At 58.8% G+C, this 24,962-nt stretch overlaps 2 protein-coding genes and 1 long non-coding RNA gene across 20 annotated transcripts in view; 2 read left to right on the top strand and 1 right to left on the bottom strand.

The window, feature by feature from the left end:
• ZNF516 (zinc finger protein 516) overlaps positions 1–9,749 on the bottom strand; it is a 162,995-nt gene extending 153,246 nt beyond the window's left edge. For 4 of the 11 annotated variants that reach the window (XM_070049851.1, XM_070049861.1, XM_070049862.1 and 1 more), the window contains exon 1: positions 6,677–6,830. The gene's annotated coding sequence lies outside the window, so the exon portion shown is untranslated. Of the gene's footprint in view, positions 1–6,676; positions 6,831–6,986; positions 7,245–7,510; positions 7,713–8,656; positions 8,793–8,849; positions 8,873–9,054; positions 9,223–9,399; positions 9,542–9,624 lie in introns of those variants that run through there. The other 7 variants (XM_070049855.1, XM_070049856.1, XM_070049852.1 and 4 more) reach the window with 7 other exon arrangements.
• Positions 402–8,312, top strand: LOC127489369 (basic proline-rich protein-like). The gene is made up of 5 exons (XM_070050032.1): positions 402–546; positions 6,072–6,349; positions 6,427–6,523; positions 6,630–7,909; positions 8,016–8,312. Exons 1-5 carry the CDS (start codon positions 402–404, stop codon positions 8,310–8,312), a joined length of 2,097 nt encoding a protein of 698 aa, XP_069906133.1.
• On the top strand, positions 9,286–23,115 carry LOC127489199 (uncharacterized). Of its 8 annotated transcripts, none has more exons than XR_007917135.2 (5): positions 9,286–9,479; positions 12,279–12,377; positions 18,435–18,565; positions 21,432–21,574; positions 22,457–23,115. It is a non-coding gene; the product is annotated as an uncharacterized lncRNA (long non-coding RNA). The 8 variants fall into 8 exon arrangements; XR_007917136.2 differs by lacking the exon at positions 9,286–9,479 and adding an exon at positions 9,734–9,867; XR_007917137.2 differs by lacking the exon at positions 9,286–9,479 and adding an exon at positions 9,959–10,122.
• The last annotated feature ends 1,847 nt before the right edge of the window (positions 23,116–24,962 follow it).

Below are 24,962 nucleotides of genomic sequence, written 5' to 3'. Positions count from 1 at the left end.
GGGGCAGGCAGAACTGGACCCAGCCCCGTGGGCTGTGCTGTGTGGCCTTGCACGTGAACCGCCATCGAGGAAAAGGAAAACTCCCCTCCCCGCGCTGGTCTCAATCCCGTCCCCACCTCCTTCTGCCACTCGCAGAAGCTCGCATACCCACCGCCCCTGCTCCTGCCGGTCACCTGGTCACCTGCTCCTCCTCCTGCCAACGCACTTTTTAAATCTAGGACTTTCCTACCAAGAGTGACCTGATCCCTGCCACCCACTGCGGGGCGGGAGTCGGTGCGACGGCTGCCGTGTTTGGGGCCAGGGCCCTCCGCCTGCTCCTGCTGGCCAGCTCTGGGACAATGCAGAAGCCTCCCACAGACACACAGACGTTCGGTCAATACTTTCTCTCTCCCTCGAGCCCGATGCGAACATCAGAGGGGAAACACGTGGCTGTCCAGCCCCCACACCAGGTCCACCCGGGCACCCACAGCACGGATACCCACGCCCCTTCCTCCGTGCACGGGCAGGTGCGCTGGAGACCGGACAACACGGGCGCCAGAGACCTGGGTCTGAGCTCCGCCCCACCGCCACAGGCCCAGCCGTCACCGCCGCTCTGTGCGCCGCACCTGTAAAGCATCAGAGTTCACCCCAAAGTCACCCCAAAGTCACCCCAAAGTCACCCCACGTTTCCTGCAGTTTTCACCAATACTTGCTACACCCTCATAGGTGGGGGGTCTTTAGAAGGTTCACAGAAATGTATGTTACCAAGACACTAGGCACGGACTGGAAAAATTCTTGCAAACTAAACTTATCTTTTATTCCATTTCCCATGAGCTTGCGGAAGCACTCTCATGCGACTCTCGCACGAACCTTCTAAAGCAAGTCCAGAGAAAAACTACATAAACTTACAGATCCATGTCACTGAGCGAAGAGTGAATGCTTTTCTCCCTGGTCATCATAAGCAACTGGACACGCCTGACCCACACGGAACCACACCCTGGGGGAGCAAGCGCAGGAGCCCCACTCGGCCCCGGGGGAGCGGCGGCCCTGGAAGTGCCTGGACAGAGCCCCTGGGACCCGGACAGCCGCCACACGCGCCACAGCCGCCTCCTCCGTGGGCTGCCCGGCACGCGCTGGCCGCCCCCTCACAGCTGCAGCGAGGCGTGGGACTGGCAGATCCCCCCCCCCCCCCAGCTAACTAAAGTCCCTCTTCTAACCCACACCTAGAGATACCTGGAATCGTGCAGCTATTAGGAAAGTCGGCCTTGCTTTCTAAAATCCATCGTCGTTCCGCAACCTCAAATCTGACCGATGAGCCAACCCTCCTGCTTCTGTGTCACCAGGGTAATTCACTGAGGCTAATTTTAATCCTACCACTAAACCAGGGATCCCACGACTCCACAGACCTGCCCCCAAACTGACACTGCTATGCCAAGCACTCTGCACCAGGAGCTCACGGCGAGGCCTTTAAGCTGGTGTTGGGAATGAGGTCATCCTCCTTGCCTCCTGTTTTTAAAAAGCAAAAAGCACCGGCGCCGCGGCTCACTAGGCTAATCCTCTGCCTAGCGGCGCCGGCACACCGGGTTCTAGTCCCGGTTGGGGCGCCGGATTCTGTCCCGGTTGCCCCTCTTCCAGGCCAGCCCTCTGCTGTGGCCAGGGAGTGCAGTGGAGGATGGCCCAGGTGCTTGGACCCTGCACTTCATGGGAGACCAGGAAAAGCACCTGGCTCCTGGCTCCTGCCATCGGATCAGCGCGGTGCGCCGGCCGCAGCGCACCGGCCGCGGCGGCCATTGGAGGGTGAACCAACGGCAAAGGAAGACCTTTCTGTCTCTCTCTCTCACTGTCCACTCTGCCTGTCAAAAAATAAAAATAAAAAAAAATAAAAAAAAAAAAGCAAAAAGCCACCTTCTAGAGAAGGGAAGCCACCGAGCCCTCCGTGAGGACGACGGGAATTTAAATCCCAGCTGGTGTTCCTCAAAGGGACGAGGGACCATCACTATGCTAACAGTCGAGCTAAAGACACGAAAAGCTTTGAAATGATTCATCGGAACCTGGCGGGAATACGCTTATCGATGCGAACGATGAGATTTTCTCAAACTGGCATAAAATGCTCTCTCCGTGTCACTGATAACCCAAACGCATTGTGCACGGCCACAGGCGCCTGTGCACAGGCCAGCACCCGGCCCACCTGGCCAGCCACCCGGGCCTGGCTTTGGGGCCCTCACGTCAGGCTCCACGGGCAGCGTCTCTGTGAGACTCGCTGTAGTAAACCCGGGGGAGGCGGCGTGGGTTACACACAGGCCCACCCCACAACTGGACCCAGGAAGACGTCCTACAGAGACAAGACCACAGGACTGCCCAGAGACCACTGCAGAACAGCACCACGTCCAACAAAGCCACGGGCCCGAGTGCCCGCCCGCTCACAGCTCCGTCCAGTGAGGAAGAGAGCGGAGTCCGCCAGGGAAAACCCCGCGGAAGTTCCACAGCTCCAGGTTAAGATCCTGGCGTCGCCGGGAGGCGCACAGTGTCCTGTTTCTGAGCTCTCTCTGCCACCAGCCAGTCCTAACTGCTCACTCTGGGCCGTGTGCTTTCCTGAAGTCACACCACCACCCCACCCTCCACGGCCAACCATTTCCCACAAGAGCTATTCGGGGGGGGGGGGGGGCTTGCTCACCCCCCTGAAGCACCCAGTTAAGAACCTGCTGAAGCCAAACACAGCCCCCACCCCGCCCAGCTCCCAGTGCATCCTCTACTGTACTCAGTTCCACAGAGCATTCTGGAATGCTGAAATAAATCAAGGCCTAGGCACAGCGCCTTGTCAGCTCAGGCAATGTAGGTTAAACAGTACCATACGGCACGCACAGACACATGTTGCCGTCTGCTGAAACAAAGGACAAAAATTCCTGAGCGAATGCCCCTTTCCTCCGTGTAAGACTTGCAGATGAGAAGGCTTTCCAGGCGTGAACAGTGCTGGGGGTGGGCGGGTGCCAGGAGGGTAACTCTTCGCTGCTATCAATGCACGCGTTCTAACAGACAGCCTGAGCTTTTCCCAGCCTCCCTTCTGAAAGGCAACACCACGTCTTAATCTGAGCAGCCATCTCCAAGCAGGAAAACAAGAGGCAGCTGTATCCAGAGGGCCGGCTGACATCAGCACTCCCTGGGGCACCAGCGCGCTGAGAGACAAGGCTACCTGTTTTCCCAGCCAACGACACCAGACCCACACCGCCCTGGAAGGTAACAAAAGACGGGGCTCCCCACCCCAGCTCCCCCACACAGTGAGGATCCGTGTGAACGCCAGGGACCCACACAACACAGCTCCTGAAACAAATCTCCAGGCTCCAACAACCTGATTGAATTCCTAACCAAAAATAAACAGAATCTCCCAGGATCAACACGTGTTGAAAACATACAGCAAAATATTTTACCCCTCGGGCAGGCCCCCTTTTATTTTTGTCTACTGTCTTATGTCTTCCACATAACACACATTTATTTACACGTCTGCTTCCTAAATATAGCTGCGTTTCTAATTGCCCAGCTCTGTGATCTGCAGGATCATTCGAACTGAAGATTAAATGCCACATCTTCCTGAAAAAAACTACTTTTATGGCATGTTGGGAGCCACAAAATTGCACTTCCGTACGATTTCCAACGGCCACCGCTGGCTGGAAGACATTTCACTCGGCACCAAGCCTTCAGCTGTTCCAATCACGTGTGGCCAGATGCGGGGGAGAAAGAACACACAAAATGGACAGTTGCAACGGCTCACTCTGCCCGTCTGTCCCACCCACCCGGGCCCCATGTCCCACCCCCATAAACGTGGCCCCCGAAGTATCCCTGAATCGCAGTCTGTCGCTATTACTCCTCCCAAAGATGAATTTTCTTAGCAGATTCTTCAGAATTGTCAACAATGATACCACTCCTTTCTTCAAAAGGGTTTGTGACCACTTCCCAGAATTCCTGCAGACTGAGACAGTCCCAGCCTGCATCCAGCGAGAGGACTCCCTGCCCACCCTCTCTGGTGGACTGATGGGAGCCAGGGATGTTAACTGGGGGCAGAGGTCATCCTGCTCTCAAAGAGAAACGCTAACCCTCCCCCACCCCAAACTCAACTTGTTCCTGGGCCCCAGGAACCCAGGCCAGGGCCTCCCCTCTGGCCCCAGACACAATCAAACCCCTAACAGGCTGCAGCACCGGGGGCTAGGGGAAAGGCAAGAGCCAGGGAGCCCCAGGGAGAGGCCCGGAGGACACAGCCACAGGGCCAGCTCACCCCTGCCCAAAAGGGAGCCCCAAGCCAGTGTCCACTCATCAACGCTCACTGCTCTACCTCCCAGGAAACAGCCCCTGGCCCTGCCAACGTTTGCATCTGCCTGCGGGAATCTCCACAGTCCCTGCTGCCCAGAAAACTCGGGGTGGGTTCCAGCCACAGCCTTAGCAGACCACAGGAGGCCCAGTGAGAGGCAGCTGAGCAAGGCTCGGCCCCCAGGCACCAACTCAGCCCCTCGCCCACCAGGAGGGGCAGTCCAGGGCGCCCAGGCCAGGCGTTGGGGAGCCGCTGGCTGGGCAGGGAAGTGCAAATGCACCAAGCAGAGTCCACGCGCACAGGTCACATGGAGCAAGCGGCACGCAGACCCCCGTATTCTCCACAGCTCACTCGGGAAGCACAGAGCCAATGAACTACAGCGTCTGCACCTTCTGAGGGGGGTCAGGAGGCGTGTTTTAGAAAGAACGGACTGGTTGTGTCAAACACCTCTCCCCAAGCACTAAAACGTGTAAACATCTACCGACCGCAAGATAGCCGCTTCTGCATCACGCACGGCACTTCTGGGTCCAATGTTTATAACGCAGCCCTGGCGGCGAATAAACCTAACCAGCTCTGCCTTCCTCCATGAGCTCTGTTACTTGTGATTAATCCACGCCCATCACTGCGAGAGTTCAGATCTCGCCAGATAATCCGCCCGACCGAAAACCAGAGAGAGGGCTGGTGGGTTTTCCCGCAGCCTCACGGCTCGGCTGGCCTGCTCTGTAAGCAACACGCCATTTGTGACCAGATAATTAACACGAGGCCTTGCCTCCTAGGTTGAACATGGAGTAAAAGGCAAAACAGGGCCCTGTAAACAATCCAGCGACAAAAGGAAAGTGCCCGGGCTGCCAGGCCCCCCCGCCCGGGGTAATCAGCTTAGAGGGCCGGTCCCCATTTCCAGGGCATTAACTCGGTGGAAACTAAACACGGCCACTCCCACAAAATTCTTCTTAAGAGACTCCTTCTGGTCGATATGAGTCAGACCAACACGTATCCTGAATATGAATCAGAAGAAAAATCTACAACACGAGGCAGGGAGCCCTGGCTCCCGCAAACACGGCGCACTGCCCGTCCGCGGGCGGGCGCGCAGCTCCTCTCCAAGGCCTCGGACAAAGTCTCCTTTCTTCGCACCTAATTGTTGCTACATTTAATCACATCAAATGCTTCCTCCAAAACTCGACCGCGTCCTGCAGCGAAAGTTTCATGGACGCGAGCGCACACAAGGTGCCTGGACATCGTGGCCTGCGTTCCCAGGGCACCGCTGACCGGGTCGCTCCCCCCTCCCCAGGCAGCAGCATCTCAGCCCGGACAGAGACCCAGGCTGGGCTCCCAGGGGCAGGCAGGGGCCCTGACACCTGCTTGCAAGTGGCAAGGTGGGCCCACCGGGGACTTAAACCACCCGCAGGACACCAGGCACACAGGACCAAAACTGAAGCCCCTGACCCCGGAGGGTCCGGGGAGCAGGCCGGCTGGGCAGGCCCCAGGGCCTGTGTCCCTCCAGCAAGCAGGCCAGGCCTGGGCCCCCGCGGCAGGAGGTCGCTGAGGCTCCGTGGCCCTGGACACGGAGCCCCACGGAGCACGCGGGACCCAGCAGGGAAACTCCGCACAGCCAGGCCCCAAGCCCTGGGCGCCTCCCACGAGGCCTTCAAGATGGCCATGGGTCACTGCGGGAGCTTACGACCCCCTCCTCCCCGTCCTCCTCTTCCTCCCCTCCTCCTCCTCATCCTCCTCTTCCGGAGTCCTCCTCCCCCTCCCCTTCCCCCTCCTCCTCTTCCTCCCCCTCCTCCTGCAGGAACCCGGCCCGGCGGCTCCCCCACCTCCAGGCCCACCACGGGGGAGGGGACCGCCCGTTCCCACTCAGGCTCGGTCGCGGCACGCGGTGTCAACAAAAATAAGGCGGACGCCAGAGAGAACGGCTCCGACAAGGCGGACGCGCCCGGCTCCTTAAAGGAGCGCATTCCTAAACCAAAATACCCCCTCGCGCTCGCTGGCCAGTTAAAAATACCGCGGAACAGGGCACGTCGGGGGCCGGACACTCGCCCCCCGCACGGCGGCCTGCGGGACCCGGCTGTGCCCCGGCCAGAGTTCCCTTTGTGACCTGCCGGCCGGGGGGCCCCCAGTCCGGCGCCCGCGCCTTTGTTCCGCAGGGGACACCCCGGGAGGCCGGGCCGGCCCACGGGCGCCCAGCCGCCCCCGCCGAGGGTCCCTCCGGGCCGCGGACCCCGCTCAGGTGCGAGCGCTTACGTAAGGGCGCCGGCCACGCCTGCCCCGCACCCGGGCGCCGGAACAAAGTGAAGTGGGCGAGAGGAGCCCGGTACCTGGCCCGCGCCGCGCAGACCCCCGCCCGCAGCGCGGCGACGCCCCCGCCCCACCCGCGCCGGCCCGGCCCGCACCGACCCCGCCTTTGTTACGGTGCGAAGTTGGGCTGCGGGTCCCCGGCCGCCTCACTTCTCGGGTCCCAGGGCGGCTGTGACGTCCGCTCCACACGGCGGGGGCGGGGGCGCCGCGCCGGGCCTCCCCGCCCCGCCCACGGCCCGCCCCCCGGACGCCCGGCGACCCGCGGCCGCGCCCCCGCCCCCGCCCCCGCCCCGGGGCGGGCAGGTGAGCGCCCCGCCCCCGCCCCGCCCCGCCGGGGCCCGCGCGCCCCCGCAGCGGCCGCGGAAACTGGACGGCTCGGTCCCTGAGACCCCCGCAGCCCCCAGCCCACCTGGGTACGCTGGCGGTGGCCTCGGGGCGCCCCGCGGGCTCCAGGCCCATCCCGGGGCCGCGTCCGCAGCCGCCCGCGCACCAATGGCTGTGCCGGGCCCGACGGCTCCGGACTCCAGGTGTCCTCGCCGACCCCCGGGGGCTGCAGCGGGCGGCCGGCCGGGCAGGGTGGGGGGCGTCCCAACTTGCGGGCCACGAGTGCGCGCGCCGCGGCCCAGAAGGCGCACTGGGCGAGGCGGCCGCGCTGCCCTCTACGGGGCGGACCCCAGGCGACCCCCAGTTGACCCCAGCAGTGGGGTCCCCAAAGCCCCCGTCCCGCCCCTTCGCAGTCTTGGAACCGACTCCCTAAGTCCCTATGGCAGCCGCGCTCCCGGGCTGGCCCCGCAGGGTCCGCGCCGGCCGGGCCTGTCGCGCGCCCCTGCGGCCCCGTCCACGTCCGCGGCGGCGCGCGGGCGGCCGGACTCGCGGGCGGACACATGGGCGCGTGCCCGCGCGCGCGCGCGCCCGCTCTCACGCCCACCTTACCTCCGGGACGGGGACGGCCGCCGCCGATTGGCCGGCGCAGCCGCCGTTCACGCCCGGGGGGCGGGGAGCCGCGGCCTGGCTGCTTCCTTTCTCCCTGGCCGGCTCGCTCCCCGGGTCTCCGGGCCGAACAACAGCCGGGCTCGCAAAGTTAGCCGCCGCGGCCGAGACGGCGCCCGCCGGGCCGGGCCGGGGCGGCGGGCGGCGGGCGCGGGCCCCCGCGGGGGGCGCGGGCCCGGAGGCGGCGCGGGCGGGGGGCGGGCGCCGGCCGCGGCGGGGCCCCGAGAAGTGACCCCCTCGGGCCGCGGCGGCGGCTGCCCCCGGCCGCGCCGCCTCCGGGCCCGGCCTCACCCGCAGCCCGGCCGCCCGGCAGGCCTGACGTCACGGCCCGCGCCCTCCTGCGTCCGCCGCAGGGATCTCGCAGACACGAAACCTCTTCCACTTTATCAATGCCGATTTGTTCCGCCTCAACTCCCACGGGCTTTTATTTGCATTTCAAATTCCACAGGTTACACCAGCCGCCTTTTCCAAAAAAGAAAAGAAAAAGCCGAGCCCCGAGCGCGCAGCGGCAAACGGCTCTCGGTGCGTCCGGGTCCAGTCGGGCAAGAAACCCGTCTGTGTTCCAGCGGGCCTGCGCTCCCCGCACACCCTGGGGCTCGACCCCCGCCCCGGAGCCCACGTCGACCCCGGGCGGGCCGAACGCGGGGCTCCGGGCCCCTCGCCGCGGGGACCCTCGGGCTCCCTGGGCACAGCGCCCGAGGTCACCGCGCGCCGAACAAACTTGTCCGCCGCAAAGTTTCCGTAACAACTCCAAAGGCAGCCTCCGGGGGACGGGGCACCCCCGCGGCCTCCTCTCCGCACCCCACCGGCGCGCGCGGCGCCCGGCCTCCCCGCCCCCACCCGCAACCCCTCTCCGCGTCGCGCACGGACCTCGCCCCCACCGCCCCCACTTCTAACCGCTCGCACTCCTGGGGCGCGGGGCTGGCTCCCGGGCTCCGAGCGGGGGGGCGTGCGGCCTGGCTGGGGGACCGGTGGAGCCCCCCCCAGCACGCACACAGGTCCCCAGGAGGCAGCGCTCGGGGCCCGCACGATCGATCCAGCCCTGAGGCTTCGCAGCGGCTCCCCGGGCCCCGCCGCCCCATCACCCACCTTCATTAGCCGAGCGTTTGACTTTAAAGTAAGGCAATTTGCTCTTTGTCTCCTAATGGATGGAGAGCGCATCCAACTCCCCTCCTCCCGCGTCGCCGTGACGAAGTGTACAAAGCACAGCCGCTTCCGCGCTCCCACCCCGGCCCCCACCCCGCCCTCCACTGCGGTAAAAGCCGCCTCCCTGCGCTCGCACCGCCGCCCGAAGTTGCATCTTCACCTCGCCCGGAACCGCAGCGCACGGCAACTCCCGGCCGGGAGAGCCAAGCCGCCCTCCCGCGCCCGAGCCCCTCCCCAGCGCCCCCCCCCCCCCCGCCAGCCACTGCGCACGCCGCGGCCCCTAAGCCCCCCGCCCGCCCGCCCGCCCGCGAGCCGGGCTGCGCCCCCGTCCCGGCCCCTACCTTGGCGGGGAGGCCACGGGCCCGAGGAGGAGGACGCGCACGCCCCACGCATCTGAAGGTGAAGCCGAGCGCCCGCGGCGCGGAGCCGAGCGCTGCACTAGCCCGACCGCGCCAGCTGCGCCCGGGCGCGGGGGACGCGCGAGGGCGCGCGGGGCCCGCCACGCGCCCGGCCCCCTCCCCGCGCCGCGCGCGCGCGCGCCCCCGACGCGCCCGCCCCGCGGGGGCCCAGGCGCCCGCCGGGCTCGGGGGGCCGCGCGGCGCGGGGAGGGGGCCCGGCGCCCGCGGCGCGGCGCAGGCCCGCGGCTTCCCCCAGCCCGGGAATGGTCTGCCCTGTAGGAAACGCACACGCTCCACTATTGTCTCATCAGCACAAAGTTCTGCCCCACTGCGGAGAAAGTCTGGAGCTCGCGATGACTCAGACCCGGGTAATCCTCTCCCCCGGAGCCCAGCGCGGCCCGCCGGCCAGGTCGCCCGGCTGCCGCAGCTCGGGCCGAGCGGCGGCTGCAGCGCGCGCTCACGCACGCACCCCACGTGCCGGCGTGCGCGGGGTGCGGGTCCCGCGGCCCGCACCTGGGCGCCGCGCTGGCCGCGCGCCGAGCCTGGCAGACCTTCCAGCCGCGCAGCTTCCTGGTCCGCGGCAGGGGCCGTCGGACGCGGGGTGTGTGCAGGCCGGGTCTGGGGGCTGCGCTCTGCGGAGACCTGGGGAGGTGCTGGGGGCGGCCGACGCGCCCCCCGGAAAGTTCAGCGCGTATTGTTCTGCCCTTAAACTTGGTCTTCGCCTCCGCTGTGCGCTGGGGGCCGCGGTCCGCTGCAGTAAGTCGGGTCCGGGCGTGGAGAGCCCAGTCCGGGCCGGGGCAGCTGCTCGGGTCCAGGGCGGGGAGGGGCCGTGGGGGAAGGGGCGGCGGGGTGGGGCGGGGCCGGGACGCCGCGGCCCGCCCTGGGGAAACCCGGCGCTCTCCCACCGGGCTCCGGCCACATTGTTACCCTCTGCGCGGCCCAGGCGGGGCCGGTCCGGGACGGCCCGAGCTCCCGGTTCGCGGGGCCTCCCCCGCAGAGAGCGTCTCCGGCGTGAGTGTGGGCTCTGGCTTGGGGCTCTCAGGCAGCTGTGCGGGTGTGTTCCTGAACGGCCACGTTGCGGTCTGACTCTCAGAGGGTGCTGGGAGGCCACGATTCCCACGGCGCGGCCGTGCGCAGGGGACGCGCGGGGACGCAGTGTCCCTGCTGCGGCTGATCGCGTGTGCGCGGGCGGGCAGGCGGAGTACTAGGTGCGTACTCTGGTCCGCGGGCGCGTCGGGCTGGATGTGAGTCTTCAGCGGTGTAAGTCCACTGCCCGCCTCCGCGCTCCTAGCTCCAGGGCTCGGTGTGGCTCCGGAGGCTGACGGGCTGCCCCGGCGAGCGAGCGGTGAGCACACCCCCTCGCCCTCATCGCGCGCCCCTCCGCGCACTACTGCGGTCGCCATGGCTCGCCTGTGCTGCGGCCTGCGGGGGCCGCCCCGTCGCCCACGCGTGCCCTCCCCCGGGGCTCTGCCTGCCTGCCTGCAGCAGTGTGGCGCGGAAGGCCGACACTGCCACTTGAGGGACAGGCCAGTTAAATCCCGGAGGCCCACCGCACTTCGCTCTTGACTGTGTTTACGTGGGTTGTACACAGATCCGCTGCATCCGTCGGTGCCCTGTTGCACACGCGCACAAAGGTGTAGAAGCACAGCATTCAATGAGAGTTACCCAGGCACCCAGGGGACTGTTTCTGTCTTCAGACGCAAAGTGGCCGTGGCCAGCGCAGGACACTTGCTGCCTATCCAGCAGGCTCTGCTGGTCTGAAACGCTTGGGTGGAGCCAGGTCCACAGCATGAAAGGCTGATGGGTGCTGTTTACGACTTTACAGTAGGCTGTAATTCTAGTTCTTAAATAGATGGGGGAGAAAGCGCTTCTTCCATGCTTAGCGTTTGATGGCACCAGTGCTCAGCGACTGGAGACGTTCAGGCAAGAAAAGTTCCTGGGGAGCTGGCTGTAAGACTACAGAAGAGAAAAAAAAAAGCCATAAGTGAGGTGCCCCAGGAGGCCTTGTCTGTCTGTCTGGAAGGAGAGATGGAAGACAGGCTGAAAAGCAGGTTTTGAATGCACGCTCAGAATGCCAGTGCTCCGGTCACATAGTCAGGTGCACTGTGCATCAGTAAGTATGTTGAATCTGTCTCTGAGTTCATTAGGATTTTCTGAATTATATCTGAGAGAGGTGCATGACATTGTGCGTCCAAGGCGAGCGTGGTCTTTTGCTCTCTGAACGAAGTTAGATTGACGGAGTTTGGAGTGGACTGGGGGTCAGTTCTGTTGACATCATCTGCACCGGCCACAGACTGGGAGGGACAGGACGGGCGCTACCTGCCTTCCTGTGGTTTGGAGCAGGTGACCGTGTCACCTGTACGTGGGAGTGGACTAGCGATGTAGTCTCCGATGGGCCCAACCATGCCAGACTCACTGTTCTTCCCTAACACGTTTGCTTTTCGTAGAACTTGGGAACTCAGAGAACACACTGTGATCGGAATAGGGAAGAGGGGACAGATACCCTGTGGGGGTATTAAGATGGAGGTGAATGTGTGGTAATTACCCCCTTGTGGACGCACAACAAAGTTGTGATTATGTTGTAAGTAGCGTCTGCTCCGAAACGGTTGCCAGTCCTGGGATCTGAAATTCACTAACAACCTTTGCATCTTGGGCTATCTCAGTTCTCATCTTGGGCTATCTCAGTTCTGGTTTTACGTTTTACTTCTACGCATATTGAAGGTGCTCAATCAGTTGTGAAATGTGCGTGCACCTTGTGCAAACACACACGCCGCCTCCTGAGTGGGACCCACGCCTGGAGTCCCCATGTACACACGCGTGCCTTCTTACCAGCAGCTCTGCCCGTGCACGGTCCTGGGGGGTCTCACCGCCTGTAAGCTAGGCTTGATCCTGCCTGATCCTTGCACGTTGTCAGCCCGTGTGAGTTGAAGACGCCTTCATGTGAGAATTCTCAATTTGACCAACAAGTCATCTCTCCCAGCTCTGGGCACGCCGTAGCCACGCGTGACACAGAGAATGCCTTTTCCCCATGGTGGAAGCCTTGAGAACTTTCCCACGGAATCGGCAGTTGTAACAATCTCTCCTTGTTTTCAACAAAAGAAAGAGAGAGAGAGAGAAAGAAAGAAAGAAAAAACTCCCTGCTGACCCAGATCCCGTTCTTACTGCAGCGCAGATCTTCTGCTACAGGTTTTTGTCACGCGTGCATTTTGGACAACACCAGAGATGGCCTTCCCAAATAACGCCGGGTCCAGAGTTAGCGGTCTCAGGTGAGGCAGAGCACCGTGGCAAACGCACAAGCCGGGGCTGTGCTGCGGTCTCGTTCCCCCAGTCGCGGGTCTGGGTAGCTCCATGGGGCTTCACAGCAGGCAGGCGACCCTCAAATCTGTTCCTAATTTCAGCTTAAGTGAAAGACTGAGTGCCAGCTGCCTCAGACACGCTGGCACAGAATCCCACAGATGTGGCCGTGACGGGTTGAGGAGTAAAAGGAGCTAGGCCCCAGAGCAGGATGCGTTTAAGGAAAGACAAATTCAATAAGGATTCCTGCTCTGGGGAGAGTGAGCCCTGTTTGTCTTACCGTCTTTTCTTCTACGCATGTGCCGGGTGCTACGGTCATGACTCGGCATATGGGTTGTGACCTGTTAACACCACGCATTGTTACAGCAGCTAAACTGCCGACCGTCCAGCCCCCAGCGCGTTAGGTCTGACCACACACGGGTCAGATGATCACGGGTGCACGCCTATGCAAACTTTCTAAACGGAAAATAAAATAAGGGAACCAGCAAAAGCCCCGACACCGTGGGTGGGCAAGACGCCGAGCCCAGAGCCTGGGGTGAGACCTCCCTGGCACCTGCACAGCCCGGAGGGAAGGTAGAGGTGGCCCTCAGGGGCTTCGGGAGTGTTCGGGTAAGGAAAGTTGTGCTTGGCTAAGAGTGAGCTCCTGTGCTGTTCACGAGGACCCATTGCCGATGGAGAGGCCAGAACAGGGGCGGAGACTTTGTTGTGTATGTAATGTAGAATTTACCATTTCAGCCATTGGCAGGTGTAGAGTGTGACAGTCACATCCACAAAGTAGGGCCACCGTCACCACCCTCCGTCTCCAGAATCCTGGCATCATTCTAAACAGAAGCCTTCCCCGCGACAGAGCACCCCCACACCAGCCCGCCCCACCTTGGCACCCACAGGGCCGCTTTGAAGTGGGTAGGTCATCCGGTACTCGGCCTTCTGCAGTCGACTTGCATCATTGTATTTAGCATGGTGTCCTGAAGGTTCATGCGTGTTGTGGCTTGGAGCTGGGTGTCATTTTGCCCCTTTTAAAAAAGACACGGGGGCAGGCGTTGTGCCGCAGTGGCTCAGGCCAGCACTTGGGCCTCCTGCATCCCACACGGCAGGGCTGCTCCTCCGCCTCTGGTCCAGCTTCCTGCGATGCATCCGGGGAGGCAGCAGGTGATGGCTCAGGGGCCCGGGCCCCTGCCATCCACGGCGGGCGGACTTGCAGGCTTCTGGCTTCAGTCTGACCCAGTCCCGGCATTTGGGGATTAAACCAGCTGATGGAAGATCTCTGTAACTCTGCCTCTCAAGTAGATGAAGATAATAAATAAACGCTAAAAACAAAAGAATGAGATACAGAGATTATCAGTGGAAGCAAGCACTTTGCCACTCACCCCCTCCCCCCAAATCTGATTAATGGAGTTGAATTTCAGCAAAACAAATCCCCAGGAGTTTTTTTTTTTTTCTTTTTTCTTTTTCTTTTTTTAAAAGACTTATTTATTTATTTGAAAGGCAGAGTTAGAGAGAGACACAGAGAGCTTCCGTCTGCTGGGTCATTCCCCAAATGGCTGAAATGACTGGGTTGGGCCAAGCCAAAGTCAGGCACCAGGGGCTTCTTCCGGGTCTCCCACATGGGTGCAGGGGCCCCAGCACTTGCGCCATCTTCTGTTGCTTTCCCAGGAGAATTAGCAGGGAGCTGGATGGGAAGTGGGCAGCCTGGAATGGACCCCGTGCCCGTCCGGAATGCCGGCACTGCAGGCCGCAGCCTTAACGCTCTGCTGCAGCGCCAGCCCAGGATTTTTTTCTGTTACCTAAATTGTTAAGTGTCCTTATCTGGCCGTGGGTGTTGGTCTTGCCCACCTTGTAAATTTCAGAGGAAATCCGACAGGCTCCCACCCACCGCCTTCTCCCCCAGCTGAAGCCAGCACAGCTGCAGGGGGTGGGCCCATCCCCGCCCCTCACCCCCCCCCAGCTTTTGAGAAATCCTCTCCGGTTGGTATTTTAGGAGCTTCTTTACGGCATGCAGCCAGACGACCCCCAGAAGGTGGGAGAAACACGCAATATAAGGAAAGCTTTAAAATCAAAACATTATGTCGATATAAAGAAGCAGGAGTGGGTGTTTGGTGACTAAGATACCGGCATCACACCACAGGGGCCTAGCTCCTGACCCAGGGAGGTCTGTGCACACCCAGGGAGGCAGCCATCAAACAGGAGACCCAGATGGAGCTCCGGGCTCCTGGCTGCACCTTGGCCCAGCCCCAGCCGCTGCAGGCATAGTGGGAGTGAAAGAGTAGATGGGCGATTTCTTCTCTGATGTCCTATCTCATTGTCTCTGCCTGTCACAGGACTAAGCAACACCCCCCCCACACACACACACACACACTCGGGTGGAGAAGTTGATCAGGCACTGGAGTTAGGTTGCTCGGTGTAGCCGAGCAGCACGTGCTGGCCCTGGCTCCATGGCCACCTGTGGTTGAGAGTTTGTCCTTGTGGGGACCGACCCAGATCCCAGGCGCGGGTCTCTGGGCTGTCTCTGCCCAGCTGCTGGGGTGTTCGCCTTTGGAGAGGGTGGAGGTGTCTCTGGTGCCCCAGATATTAAACCTGTGGCATTCGCTCAGAGTCAGGGTCTAGAGGGGAATTTTGTCGTGGCAAGTGTGTGGTCCCTAATGGAGACACCAGCTATAGACTCTCTCACTCTTTCTCATGGCTGCGTTGTGGTTGCCCAGTGGGAGGTGTGGGGAGTAATATCAGATAAAATACTTTTTTAAAAAATTTATTTGACAGGTAGAGTTATAGACAGAGAGAGACAGAGAGAGAAAGGTCTTCCTTCCGTTGGTTCACTCCCCAAATGACCGCTACAGCCAGCGCTGTGCTGATCCGGAGCCAGGTGCTTCTTCCTGGTCTCCCATGGGGTGCAGGGCCCAAACACCTGGGCCATCCTCCACTGCACTCCGGGGCCACAGCAGAGAGCTGGACTGGAAGAGGAGCAGCCGGGACTAGAACCCGGTGCCTATATGGGATGCCAGCGCCGCAGGCAGAGGATTAACCAAGTGAACCAGTTTATGGAAAATAAAATTAAGCAATAAGTTAATTTAGGCACAATTTTTTAATCCAAAGGGTTTAATCAAAGGGTCCTCAAAAATTCATGTAAAATATTTATTGTGAAAAAACTGCATGGATTTGAAAACCTTTTGCACCATAATAAACTGATGTTTTAATTTCTATTTTTCTTGAGCTTTCTGAAACACCCTTGCACACTGACAAAAGTGCAGCCGTCTTTAAGCCCTCATTTTTAACATCTGTGCATTTATTCACTATTCCACGTTTGTAACTTTGAGCCAGACAATAGATCAGGTGCTAGTCTCTATTTGTTTGTTTGTTTATATTTGAAAGGCAGAGAGAGACAGACGTGGAGAGACCTTCCACTTGCTGGTTCAGTCCCCAAATGCTTGCAACAGGTAGGGCTGGACCAGACCAAAATCGGGAGCCCAGGACTCAATCCAGCCCTTCTACCTGGGTGGTAGGGACCCAGCTTACTTGAGCTGTCATCTGCTACCTCCTCGGCCTGCGTTAGTGACAAGCTGGAATCAGAAGCAAATGCGAAACTCAAACCAGGCCGGGTCCCAAGTGGCATCGTAACCATCTTTCCAAACACCTGCCCCTCACATGCTATTTTTAAAATGGCATTTTTTAAGAGCTTACCTGGCCGACGCCGCGGCTCACTAGGCTAATCCTCTGCCTGCAGCGCCGGCACCCCGGGTTCTAGTCCCGGTTGGGGCACTGGGTTCTGTCCCAGTTGCTCCTCTTCCAGTCCAGCTCTCTGCTGTGGCCCGGGAGTGCAGTGGAGGATGGCCCAGGTGCTTGGGCCCTGCACCCCATGGGAGACCAGGAGGACCTGGCTCCTGGCTTCGGATCGGCACAGCACACCAGCCAAAGCAGTCATTTGGGGGATGAACCAACAGAAAGAAGACCTTTCTCTCTCTCACTGTCTAACTCTGCCTGTCAAAAAAAAAAAAAAAAAAAAAAAGTTTACCTTATATGTCAGTATATGTGTCAGTAATCCCTGTAGTAGGTGCCACTGTTCTCCCATTTCACAGATGTCGAAGGAGAGATACTAACGCTTACGTCAACCTGTATTTTGCTGATCCTGGCTTTTTACAATATGGAAAAACGGGCGGGGCTGGCACCGGTATCCCACATAAGCACTGCTCCAGTTCCGATCCAGCTCCCGGCTGATGGTCTGGGATAGCACAGAGGACGGCCTAAGCACTTTGACCCCTGCACCCTTGTGGGAGACCCGGATGAAGCTCCTGGCTCCTGGTTCCTGGTTTCCGATCGGCCCAGCTTCTGCCATTGTGGACGTTTGGGGACTGACCATTGGATAGAAGATTTTTTTTCTCTCTCTTTCTTTCTCTTTCTCTCTCTCTGTAACTCTGCCTTTCAAATACATAAGTAAATCTTTAAAAATAAAATAAAAACAAAACAAAAAAACAGGCTGGTGTGTGGGACAGCAGGTTAAGACTGCAATGCACGCTTCCCTTATCAGAGTGTCAGTCTGAGTCCCGGCTGCTCTGTGCTGGCCCAGCTACCCGCTAATGGGCCTGGGAAAGCAGAGGAGGATGGTCTCAAGTGCTTGGGCCCTGCACCCACGGGGGAGACCTGGATGGAGTCCTGGCTCCTGGCTTCTGTCTGGCCCAGCACCAACCGTGGTGGCCATTTGGGGAGTGAACCAATGGATGAAATAGCTGTTTCTCTTGGTCCCTCCCTCTCTCTCGTCACTCTGCCTTTCAAATAAAACAAAATAAATCTTAAAACGGCAAAAGAAGAGCATAAGCAGGAGGAATTATGTCAGGAAAAATAAAAATAGAAAATCGATGAAATCGGGGTCGATTTAAGCTGAACAAACCTAACACAGCGGTGGCTGAAGCCTGCCCTGCCCTCCTGGGAAAGCTGGAGGTGCCCCGTTGTCCTCTGAGCCCCTGGGACCCAAAGCCGAGCAGGCAGCACTACTGGTTACGAGCTGTGTGCCGTCTGGAAACAGAATCTGTGCCGGACTGTGTTTGCACAGTGTCACCGACGGAACATTGTGCCGGGATTTGGCGTGGTGTGGAGGTGAACGATGGACCCAGAGTTAAGTGGGATTCCCGTCAGGGACTTCCCTGCCAAGTGGGGACCACGCTGAGTCGCTGTGATGAGGAAACACGAAAATGGTAAAAGCACTTGAAGTTGTTTCCCTGCTCTGTTAACAGGTTTAGTTCTTTCCTTAACAGCACATATGGTTATGGCGTACTCCGCGGCGTAGAATTCTCTGTTCATCCCAGACCTTGTTTGGAGGCACTTGAAGGCAGAGAAAAAACCCAGGTGCTCGAGTGCCCTGGGAACGCCGTCATCCCTCTCTGGCGCCTGCAGGCTTCCACACGTGTGTGCTTTCGGAGAGCGGCCTTGCTGCGGCCTGGCCCAGCCCCTGTGCGGCTCGCACGCCGCGTGTTTCCAACAAGACCCGAGCCCCAGCTCCTGCGAAGGCACCCACCCCAGGGCCCTGTCCACTTGCTGTGGAGGCCAGAATGCGGGCCTTGGGGCGCGTGCCCTGGTCTCAGTGGGCAGCCCGCAGCCCCCACGCTTCCCGGCACAGAGCTTCCCGCCACTCTGCTTTTCCTGTTGGATTCCAAGCGGACGCCTCTGACAAGGGAGGCCTGGCCACCGGCCCCTGGGTCTGTAGAACCTTCTAGAATGTGGGCTTCGAGGTGCACATGTGCAGCGTGCCCGCCCCCAGAGTGCACTGGCCTTGTTTCCCCAGGCTTAAGCCTCCACTGAGAGCTACACACAGGGCAGTCGTCCGGTCAGCTCCTGGGTGGACCGACAGACAGACTGAGCAAGGGAGCCCCAAGGGCGGGTCACTGACTCCCTGCTGGGAGGGCAGGCCCTGGGCAGCATGGGGAGCCACCCTCCCCCTCTGGGGCTGCCTCTGTGTCAGGTGCCTCGGGACGCTGCGGGTCGCGGTCACAGTGGGAAGGATTCTTCTATTGAAGGGGCTGTCTCCATGTCCGTCTTTCCAGGAATGAAGTTCCCATCCTTAGGCAGGTCCGTGTTTCACCCTCGGACAGCCCCACACACCTCTCTCTCTTCGGCTGTAGCTGACGCCGTATCCAGTGGTTGCTGTTGGGACGCCCCCAGCTGGAGCACAGAGGTAATCTTTAGGCACACTGGCAACAAACTTCGAGCCTAGACCTTGTATGATTTGGGAAGCCTTATTTCATGACATGATTTTACTACTATTGCCAATTATAGAAAACATTTCTTTGGAATGGTACCGACAAGGATAATTTTTAAAAACCATATGTGTGAAATATTGCACAGATAACTGTTTACCTTTCAATATGTGAGAAATTTAATCTCACTTTTATTTTTTTAACGTTTATTTATTTATTTGAAAGCCAGAGTTACACAGAGAGAGGAGAGGCAGAGAGAGAGAGGTCTTGCATCCATTGGTTCATTCCCCATCTGGCTGCCAACGGCCAGAGCTGTGCCAATCCGAAGCCAGAAGCCAGGAGCTTCTTCCGGGTTCCCCACGTGAGTGAAGGGGACCAAGAACTTGGGCCATCTTCTACTGTTTTCCCAGGCCATAGCAGAGAGCTGGATTGGAAGTGGAGCAGCTGGGACTCAAACCGGAGCCCACGTGGGATGCTGGCACTGCAGGCGGCAGCTTTACCCACTACGCCACAGCGCCAGCCCCATCATCCCACTTTTAATACAGTAATTAAATGCTAAACATCTTAACGAGTCTTTTTCCCATCACCTAAAACATAAAAAGAACTTCAAAAATTAATTTCTGCTCTGTAAGAATTCATAGTAATATTATCTCCATTTAAGAATGGCTTTGTCCCCTTTATCCATTATTGTGCAATTTCACTTTACCCTTCCTTGCTGTCCAGAGTTGCGGAGAAATTAATGGTGCAAATATCCTAGCATTTCAGTACCACTCCACTCTTGTTACTGAAACAGAGCAGACGCTGCACGCCCCCTGAATACCTGGTTACCTAACGCTCACAAAGCAAGTAACTGATGGGGAGTGTTGAAAGTATTGCACCAGAGTTTCTAAAATGTGTGCTGTGTAGGGGCGGGTATTTGAGCTGTCACTGGGACACCCACATCCTGGTTCAGATTCAGGCCCCGGCTCCAGGTCCATTTCCAGGTCCGGCTTATGCACCCTGGGAGGCAGAGGTGATGGCCCAAGTGCTTGGTCCCCCGCCACCCGTGTGGGAGTTCCGAGCTCTCGGCCTCAGCCTGGCCCAGCCTGACTGTTGTAGGCGTTCAGAGAGTGCACCGGAGGATACGAGATCTGTCTTCTCTGTCTGTGTATGAGTGTGTTTCCCTCTCTGTGTGAGTGTACCTGTCTTTAAAGAAAATATTTTTAAAGATGCATTTATTTATTTGAAATGTAGGGTTACAGAGAGAGAAAGGGAAAGACAGAAAGAGAGATCTTCCATCCACTGGTTCACTCTCCAAATGGCTGCAATGGCCAGGGCTGGGCCAGGCAGAAGCCAAAAGCCAGTAACTTCTTTCAAGTCTCCCATGTAGGAGCAGGGGCCCAAGGACTTGGGCCACCTTCCACTGTTTTCCCAGGTATATTAGCAGGGAGCTGAATTGGAAGTGGAGCAGCCAGGACTTGAACCAGTGACCTTATGGGATGCCCAGGAAGGCAGTGGAGGATGGCCCAAGTGCTTGGGCCCTGCACCCGCATGGGAGACCAGGAGGAAGCACCTGGCTCCTGGCTTCGGATTGGCACAGCTCCGGCCATTGCGGCCACTTGGGGAGTGAACCAACGGAAGGAAGACCTTTCTTTCTGTCTCTCTCTCTCACTGTCTGTAACTCTGCCTGTCAAATAAATAAATAAAATCTTGAAAAAAAAATCCATGAGTCTATCCATGTACCATGAGAAGGAGTTTCTTCCTGGTATATGTGTTTCCTGATGCTGTGTTGGAAAACCAAGGCAGATTTTCTGTTTGGGTAATTTCTGAACTCTCTGATGTCCTGGACACTAAGAAATTTCAATAAAAATGATGACTCTTGAAGCAAGATTTTCTTGTAAAATATGGTAGTGATAAACTTCAAATCTGTGGCAATTTCTGGATAGGCAGGTTTAGCAACCATCATCAACTGTGGGTGTCGTGTTAACTTTAATAGACTTAGAATAATAAGTGGCATTACACTTGACTTACCAGGCTAAAGGAACATCCGTGTAAGTGTGGGTGGTTGGTAAAACCGCGTCCTAGGGTCCCCAGTGTTCCTGTTGCCAGGTGGCAGGTGGCACTCATGCATTCATTCATTCATGCATTGATCAGGCATTCATGCATCGAAGGAAGAACCAAGCACTGAACTGAGGCCTCGTGCTGGGCTGTGACCTGTCACCAGTGAGCGCAGTCTCAGTAGGCAGGGAGCCCAGGGGTTCCCACACAGGGATGGGGTGCCCCTGGAGGCCTGGCCAGGCTCTCGATCCTGACTGCAGCTCGTACATGCGCTCCTCCTGCCCCTGTCCTGTCCCTGTGTCCTTTAACACTGGCTGAAGCGTTTGGGCATGGCGTGAGCCCAGCCCCCATCCTGAGTAGGGTGCAGCCTGTGTGTGGCTCAGGGCTGCGAGAAAGTGGGTGGAAGCCTCAGGTCCAGGATGGGGAACAGAGACCCAGCTAAGCCGTCAGGGCGCTCCCACTGCCCCCGCCGTTGTCTGGTCCAGAGACCGCCAGACAATGTAATTCTGCCGATGGAATGGAGGGTGGGGGGCAGTCGCCAGGGGTGGGGACGGGGAGTCTTCCTGCAGGTGACTCCTCCCGCACAGAAGCAGTTGAGGCTGGGAAACTGCTCTGGTCCTGGAGGGCAGCACCCTGGGGCCATCGTCCACCCTGAGGGTGGGCCTGCAGCCAGGGATGCCACCGAGCTGGGGCAGACGCCCCGCCTGGGACGCTGACACGTCCCTTGTTTGATTCAGGGGTTTCCATGTCATTGAAAGCAGTGTCAGCTGTTTTGAAGTGTGTTTGCTTTGTGATCTCTCTCCGCAGCCTGAGAGCCCAGGAGTCCAGAGGCTGCAGGCAGAGAGCGCAGAGCCCGGCTGGCGAGGCGGCCAAGGTCAGACCACAGGCGGCCAGCGGGGCCCTGGCAGGACGCTGGGCCTCCCCGGAAGCGAGGAGAACGGCGCCATCGGGTATGTCGTTAGGGAGCTCCCTGGCTTCAAGGAGGTGGGGGTTGGTGGCAGAGAACTGAACTAAGAGGTGAGATTTCGCTGGACCTCAAGGTCAAAGCCCAGAGGCGTCCTGAGATGCCCTGAAGGTGCAGAGAGGCCACTAGGAGGCCAGGAGAGACAGCCTGGGCGGGGGGGCGGCCAGTGTCAGGCCCTGCTGCCCAGCCTCCCCTGACCCTGGACCAGCAGGGGACGAGCTGGGAGCAGAGGCAGCCAGCGCACCGCTGTGCAAAGTCGAAGGCAGATGAGGCTGTCCAGGGTCCCCACGAGAGCCGCCGTTGCGCTGTTGCTGCTGGTGGTCTCAGAAGGGAGAGGCGTGCTCGTGCCGAAGGCTGCTATGCAGGGGTCAGGAGAGAGGCTGAGGGCGGGTGACCGTGGCGAAGGAAGAGGATGCCCAGGTGGGGGCACGCCCTGGGCGCTGCGTGCACCTCTCTGTGGTGCTGTTGGACCACACCGCGTCCACACGTGTCTCTGGAACTCAGGGGCGAGAGGCGGGCCCTTCCCAGGGGCGGTGGTTACGGGGTGAGGGTGGATCCCTCTGAGTGGATCAGGGTCCCCGTGAAGACACAGCAGGAAGTTCCTCCCAGACAGGGAGTGCTGGGGCCTTGGACGTGGACTTCCAGCCGCAGGCGTTCTTGTAAGAGCAGCGCCCGTGGGCTAAGGCGGTTCATGACCCTCCAAGAGCCATGGTGAGCGTGGACGGTGGGAGCGCCAGGTGCTTGGTGCCAGGTGACTGGGGCAAGCACCGGTCTGCTCTGTCGGGGCCTGAGGGCCTGTGGGTCGGTCCCTGGAAGGCCTGGGAGCCCACGGAGCTCTGGGCCGCTGTGGCTGCCCCCGTCTCCCCAGCCAGGCTGGCCTGCACGCTGATGCCCCACGGCAGAGCCCACGGGAAATCTGCCACGTGGAGGGTGCAACCCCAGGACAGCCGGAACTGCAGCTCTGTTCTCCCCAGCTCCGTGTGGTCAACCAGAGCAGCGGTGCTTCCTGGGCAGAGGAAAGGAAAGGGGAGACAAGCAGGGCTGAGCAGAGAGTGCGGGACGACGGACTGGCACGTGTGAGCAGGCACCGGGGAGACAGCCTGCTCGCCCCCGTCTGGACCCACGATCCCCCAGAGCTGAGGACGGAGAGAACAGGAAAGGCCTCGGAGGACGTCGGATCTTACCGGGTGGGCAGAGAAGTTCAGCACCAGACGCTGAGAGAGTCAGTGTTCGGAACCACGAGTGTGGGGCGGGCATCAGCCCAGTGGCTGCGTGGCTGCCTGGGACACCCGTGTCCTCGTCAGAGTACCTGGTTCAGGTCCCAGCTCCTCCACTTCAGAGCCAGCTGCCTGAGGCCACAGGTGATGGCTCAAGTACTCAGGTCCCTGCCCACCTATGTGGGAGACTCAGGGTCAGTTCTGGGCTCCTGACTTCGGTCTGGTCCGGGCCGGGCTGTTGTTTTACTCTCTGTCTCTGTGTGCCTTTCAAATTTCAATGAGATGAAACAATAAAATATTTTAAAAATTATGAGTCACATTTAGAAGAAAGAAAGGATAACGGACAGTTGTTAAAAAACTAAACAGGAACTTGGACAAAATCTGGTAAACAGAATCAGAATGCAGAAAGTAAAACTAAAACCTGTTAGTTCTGACGATAAAGAAGTCAGAACCCAAGCCTGGGTGTGAAATGCAGACTTGGCTGTTCAGAAGAGATGGCCTCACACAAGTCAGGAAGTTAACCACAGCAGGTGCGAAGCAGGCAAACAGCGGACGATAGAATCTGAGATGAGGAGAAAAGTCCATCCTGAAAAGTCGCGAGAATACCAAGGTGAGGCCATGTCTATGCCCAACACCCAACTTCAAAACGTGTGAGATCCGCTCCAACAGTATTAAGAAAAAAGTTGGCAGGTCAGCAATCCTATTAACAGACTTACACATCTTTTTTTTTATTATTAAGATTTATTTATTTATTTGAAAGAGTTACACAGAGAGAGAGAGAGGTCTTCCATCCTCTGGTTCACTCCCCAGTTGGCCACAATGGCCGAAGCTGCGCCGATCCGAAGCCAGGAGCCAGGAGCTTCTTCTAGGCCTCCCACACAGGTGCAGGGGCCCAAGCACTTGGACCATCTTCTACTGCTTTCCCAGGCCACAGCAGAGAGCTGGATTGGAAGTGGAGCAGCCAGGACTTGAACCGGTGCCCATATGGGATGTTGGCACTTCAGACCAGGGCGTTAACCCACTACGCCAACAGCACCAGCCCCACAGATTTACACAGAAATTTTCTAACAGAAATCACACATGGCTGTGAGTAACACAATCAATAAACTTGCACACACACAGTATGAACATGGCCGGAGTGAGGCGAGAACCGGCCCGGGCCCTCCTGCAAGCACACGCAACTGCCCCTCAGGGCCACGAGGAACCCCTGACGGATTCCAAGGTCAGAGAGCACAGAGGCGCAGTTCTCAACCACAAAGCAGTAACTCGGGATCCGCGTGGGAAAGGAAAGTCATTTAAGATGTTTGAATATCCTATGATTGCAAATACCTTGTTTGCTTACAGATTGAAAGATTTTTTAAAAGATATTTATTTGAAGGCAGAGTTAGAGAGCGCTTCCATTTGCTGGTTCGCTCCCGGATGGCCACCAGCAGGACTGGGCCGGTGGAAGTCGGGAGCCAGGAGCTTCTTCCAGTCTCCCACGTGGGTGCGGGGCCCCCAGCGCTTGCTCTCCCGGCCGTCGGCAGGGAGCTGGCCCGGGAACAGAGCGGCTTAACTGAAGAGGAGCTCTGACGTGGATGCTGGTGTCGAAGGCACTGGCTTGCCTTGCCACGCCACGACGCCAGCCCCAGATGTAAAGATTTCAAGAAAAACAAATCAGCCAGGAGTTACAATTATTTAGAAAAAATAAGCAAAGCCGTGACTATCAAGGATAGGAAAGCCGGCCAAGCGACAGCCACAGGCAGGCTCTCAGGAGGAACTGTGTTTATGGTGAAATTCCGAACGCAGGCGTCGCTCAGGAAGTTAGCAGCAGAAAACGTGAAGTGAAACAAAGCCCAAGAAAGAAATCAGTAGGAGCAAACACAATCTAGCGAACTAGATAAAACAATAATGAGTTGAACAACAAAACCAAAAGCCGTCTATGTTGATGGTCAAGCAAACGGTAGGAACGGCTGACATGAAAACATTTTCTAAATTATAAATGAACAACGAGTTTACACTAATACGTTTTAAAATCCTAAAGACAGAGATTTTCCAATTTTTAAGGGATCTAAGCTATCAAAATAAACAATGAATAGTGAACTTAAATAAACTAACAATTCAGAAAAAATGTTCTTTGACCTTTTTTTCAGTTTAATTTTTTTATTTGATAGGCAG

The sequence above is a fragment of the Oryctolagus cuniculus genome, chromosome 10 (genome assembly GCF_964237555.1).
Source record: "Oryctolagus cuniculus chromosome 10, mOryCun1.1, whole genome shotgun sequence".
Taxonomy (NCBI): domain Eukaryota; kingdom Metazoa; phylum Chordata; class Mammalia; order Lagomorpha; family Leporidae; genus Oryctolagus; species Oryctolagus cuniculus.
The sequence above is the reverse complement of the archived record's forward strand: the minus strand, read 5'-3'. Positions and strand labels throughout refer to the sequence as shown.

Coding starts and splice junctions, on each gene's coding strand:
- LOC127489369 (XM_070050032.1), top strand. CDS start 402: ATGCGAACATCAGAGGGGAAACACGTGGCTGTCCAGCCCCCACACCAG. Junction 547..6,071: donor CACGGGCGCCAGAGACCTGG/GTCTGAGCTCCG, acceptor CTCCTCCTGCAG/GAACCCGGCCCGGCGGCTCC. Junction 7,910..8,015: donor CACGGCCCGCGCCCTCCTGC/GTCCGCCGCAGG, acceptor CAAATTCCACAG/GTTACACCAGCCGCCTTTTC.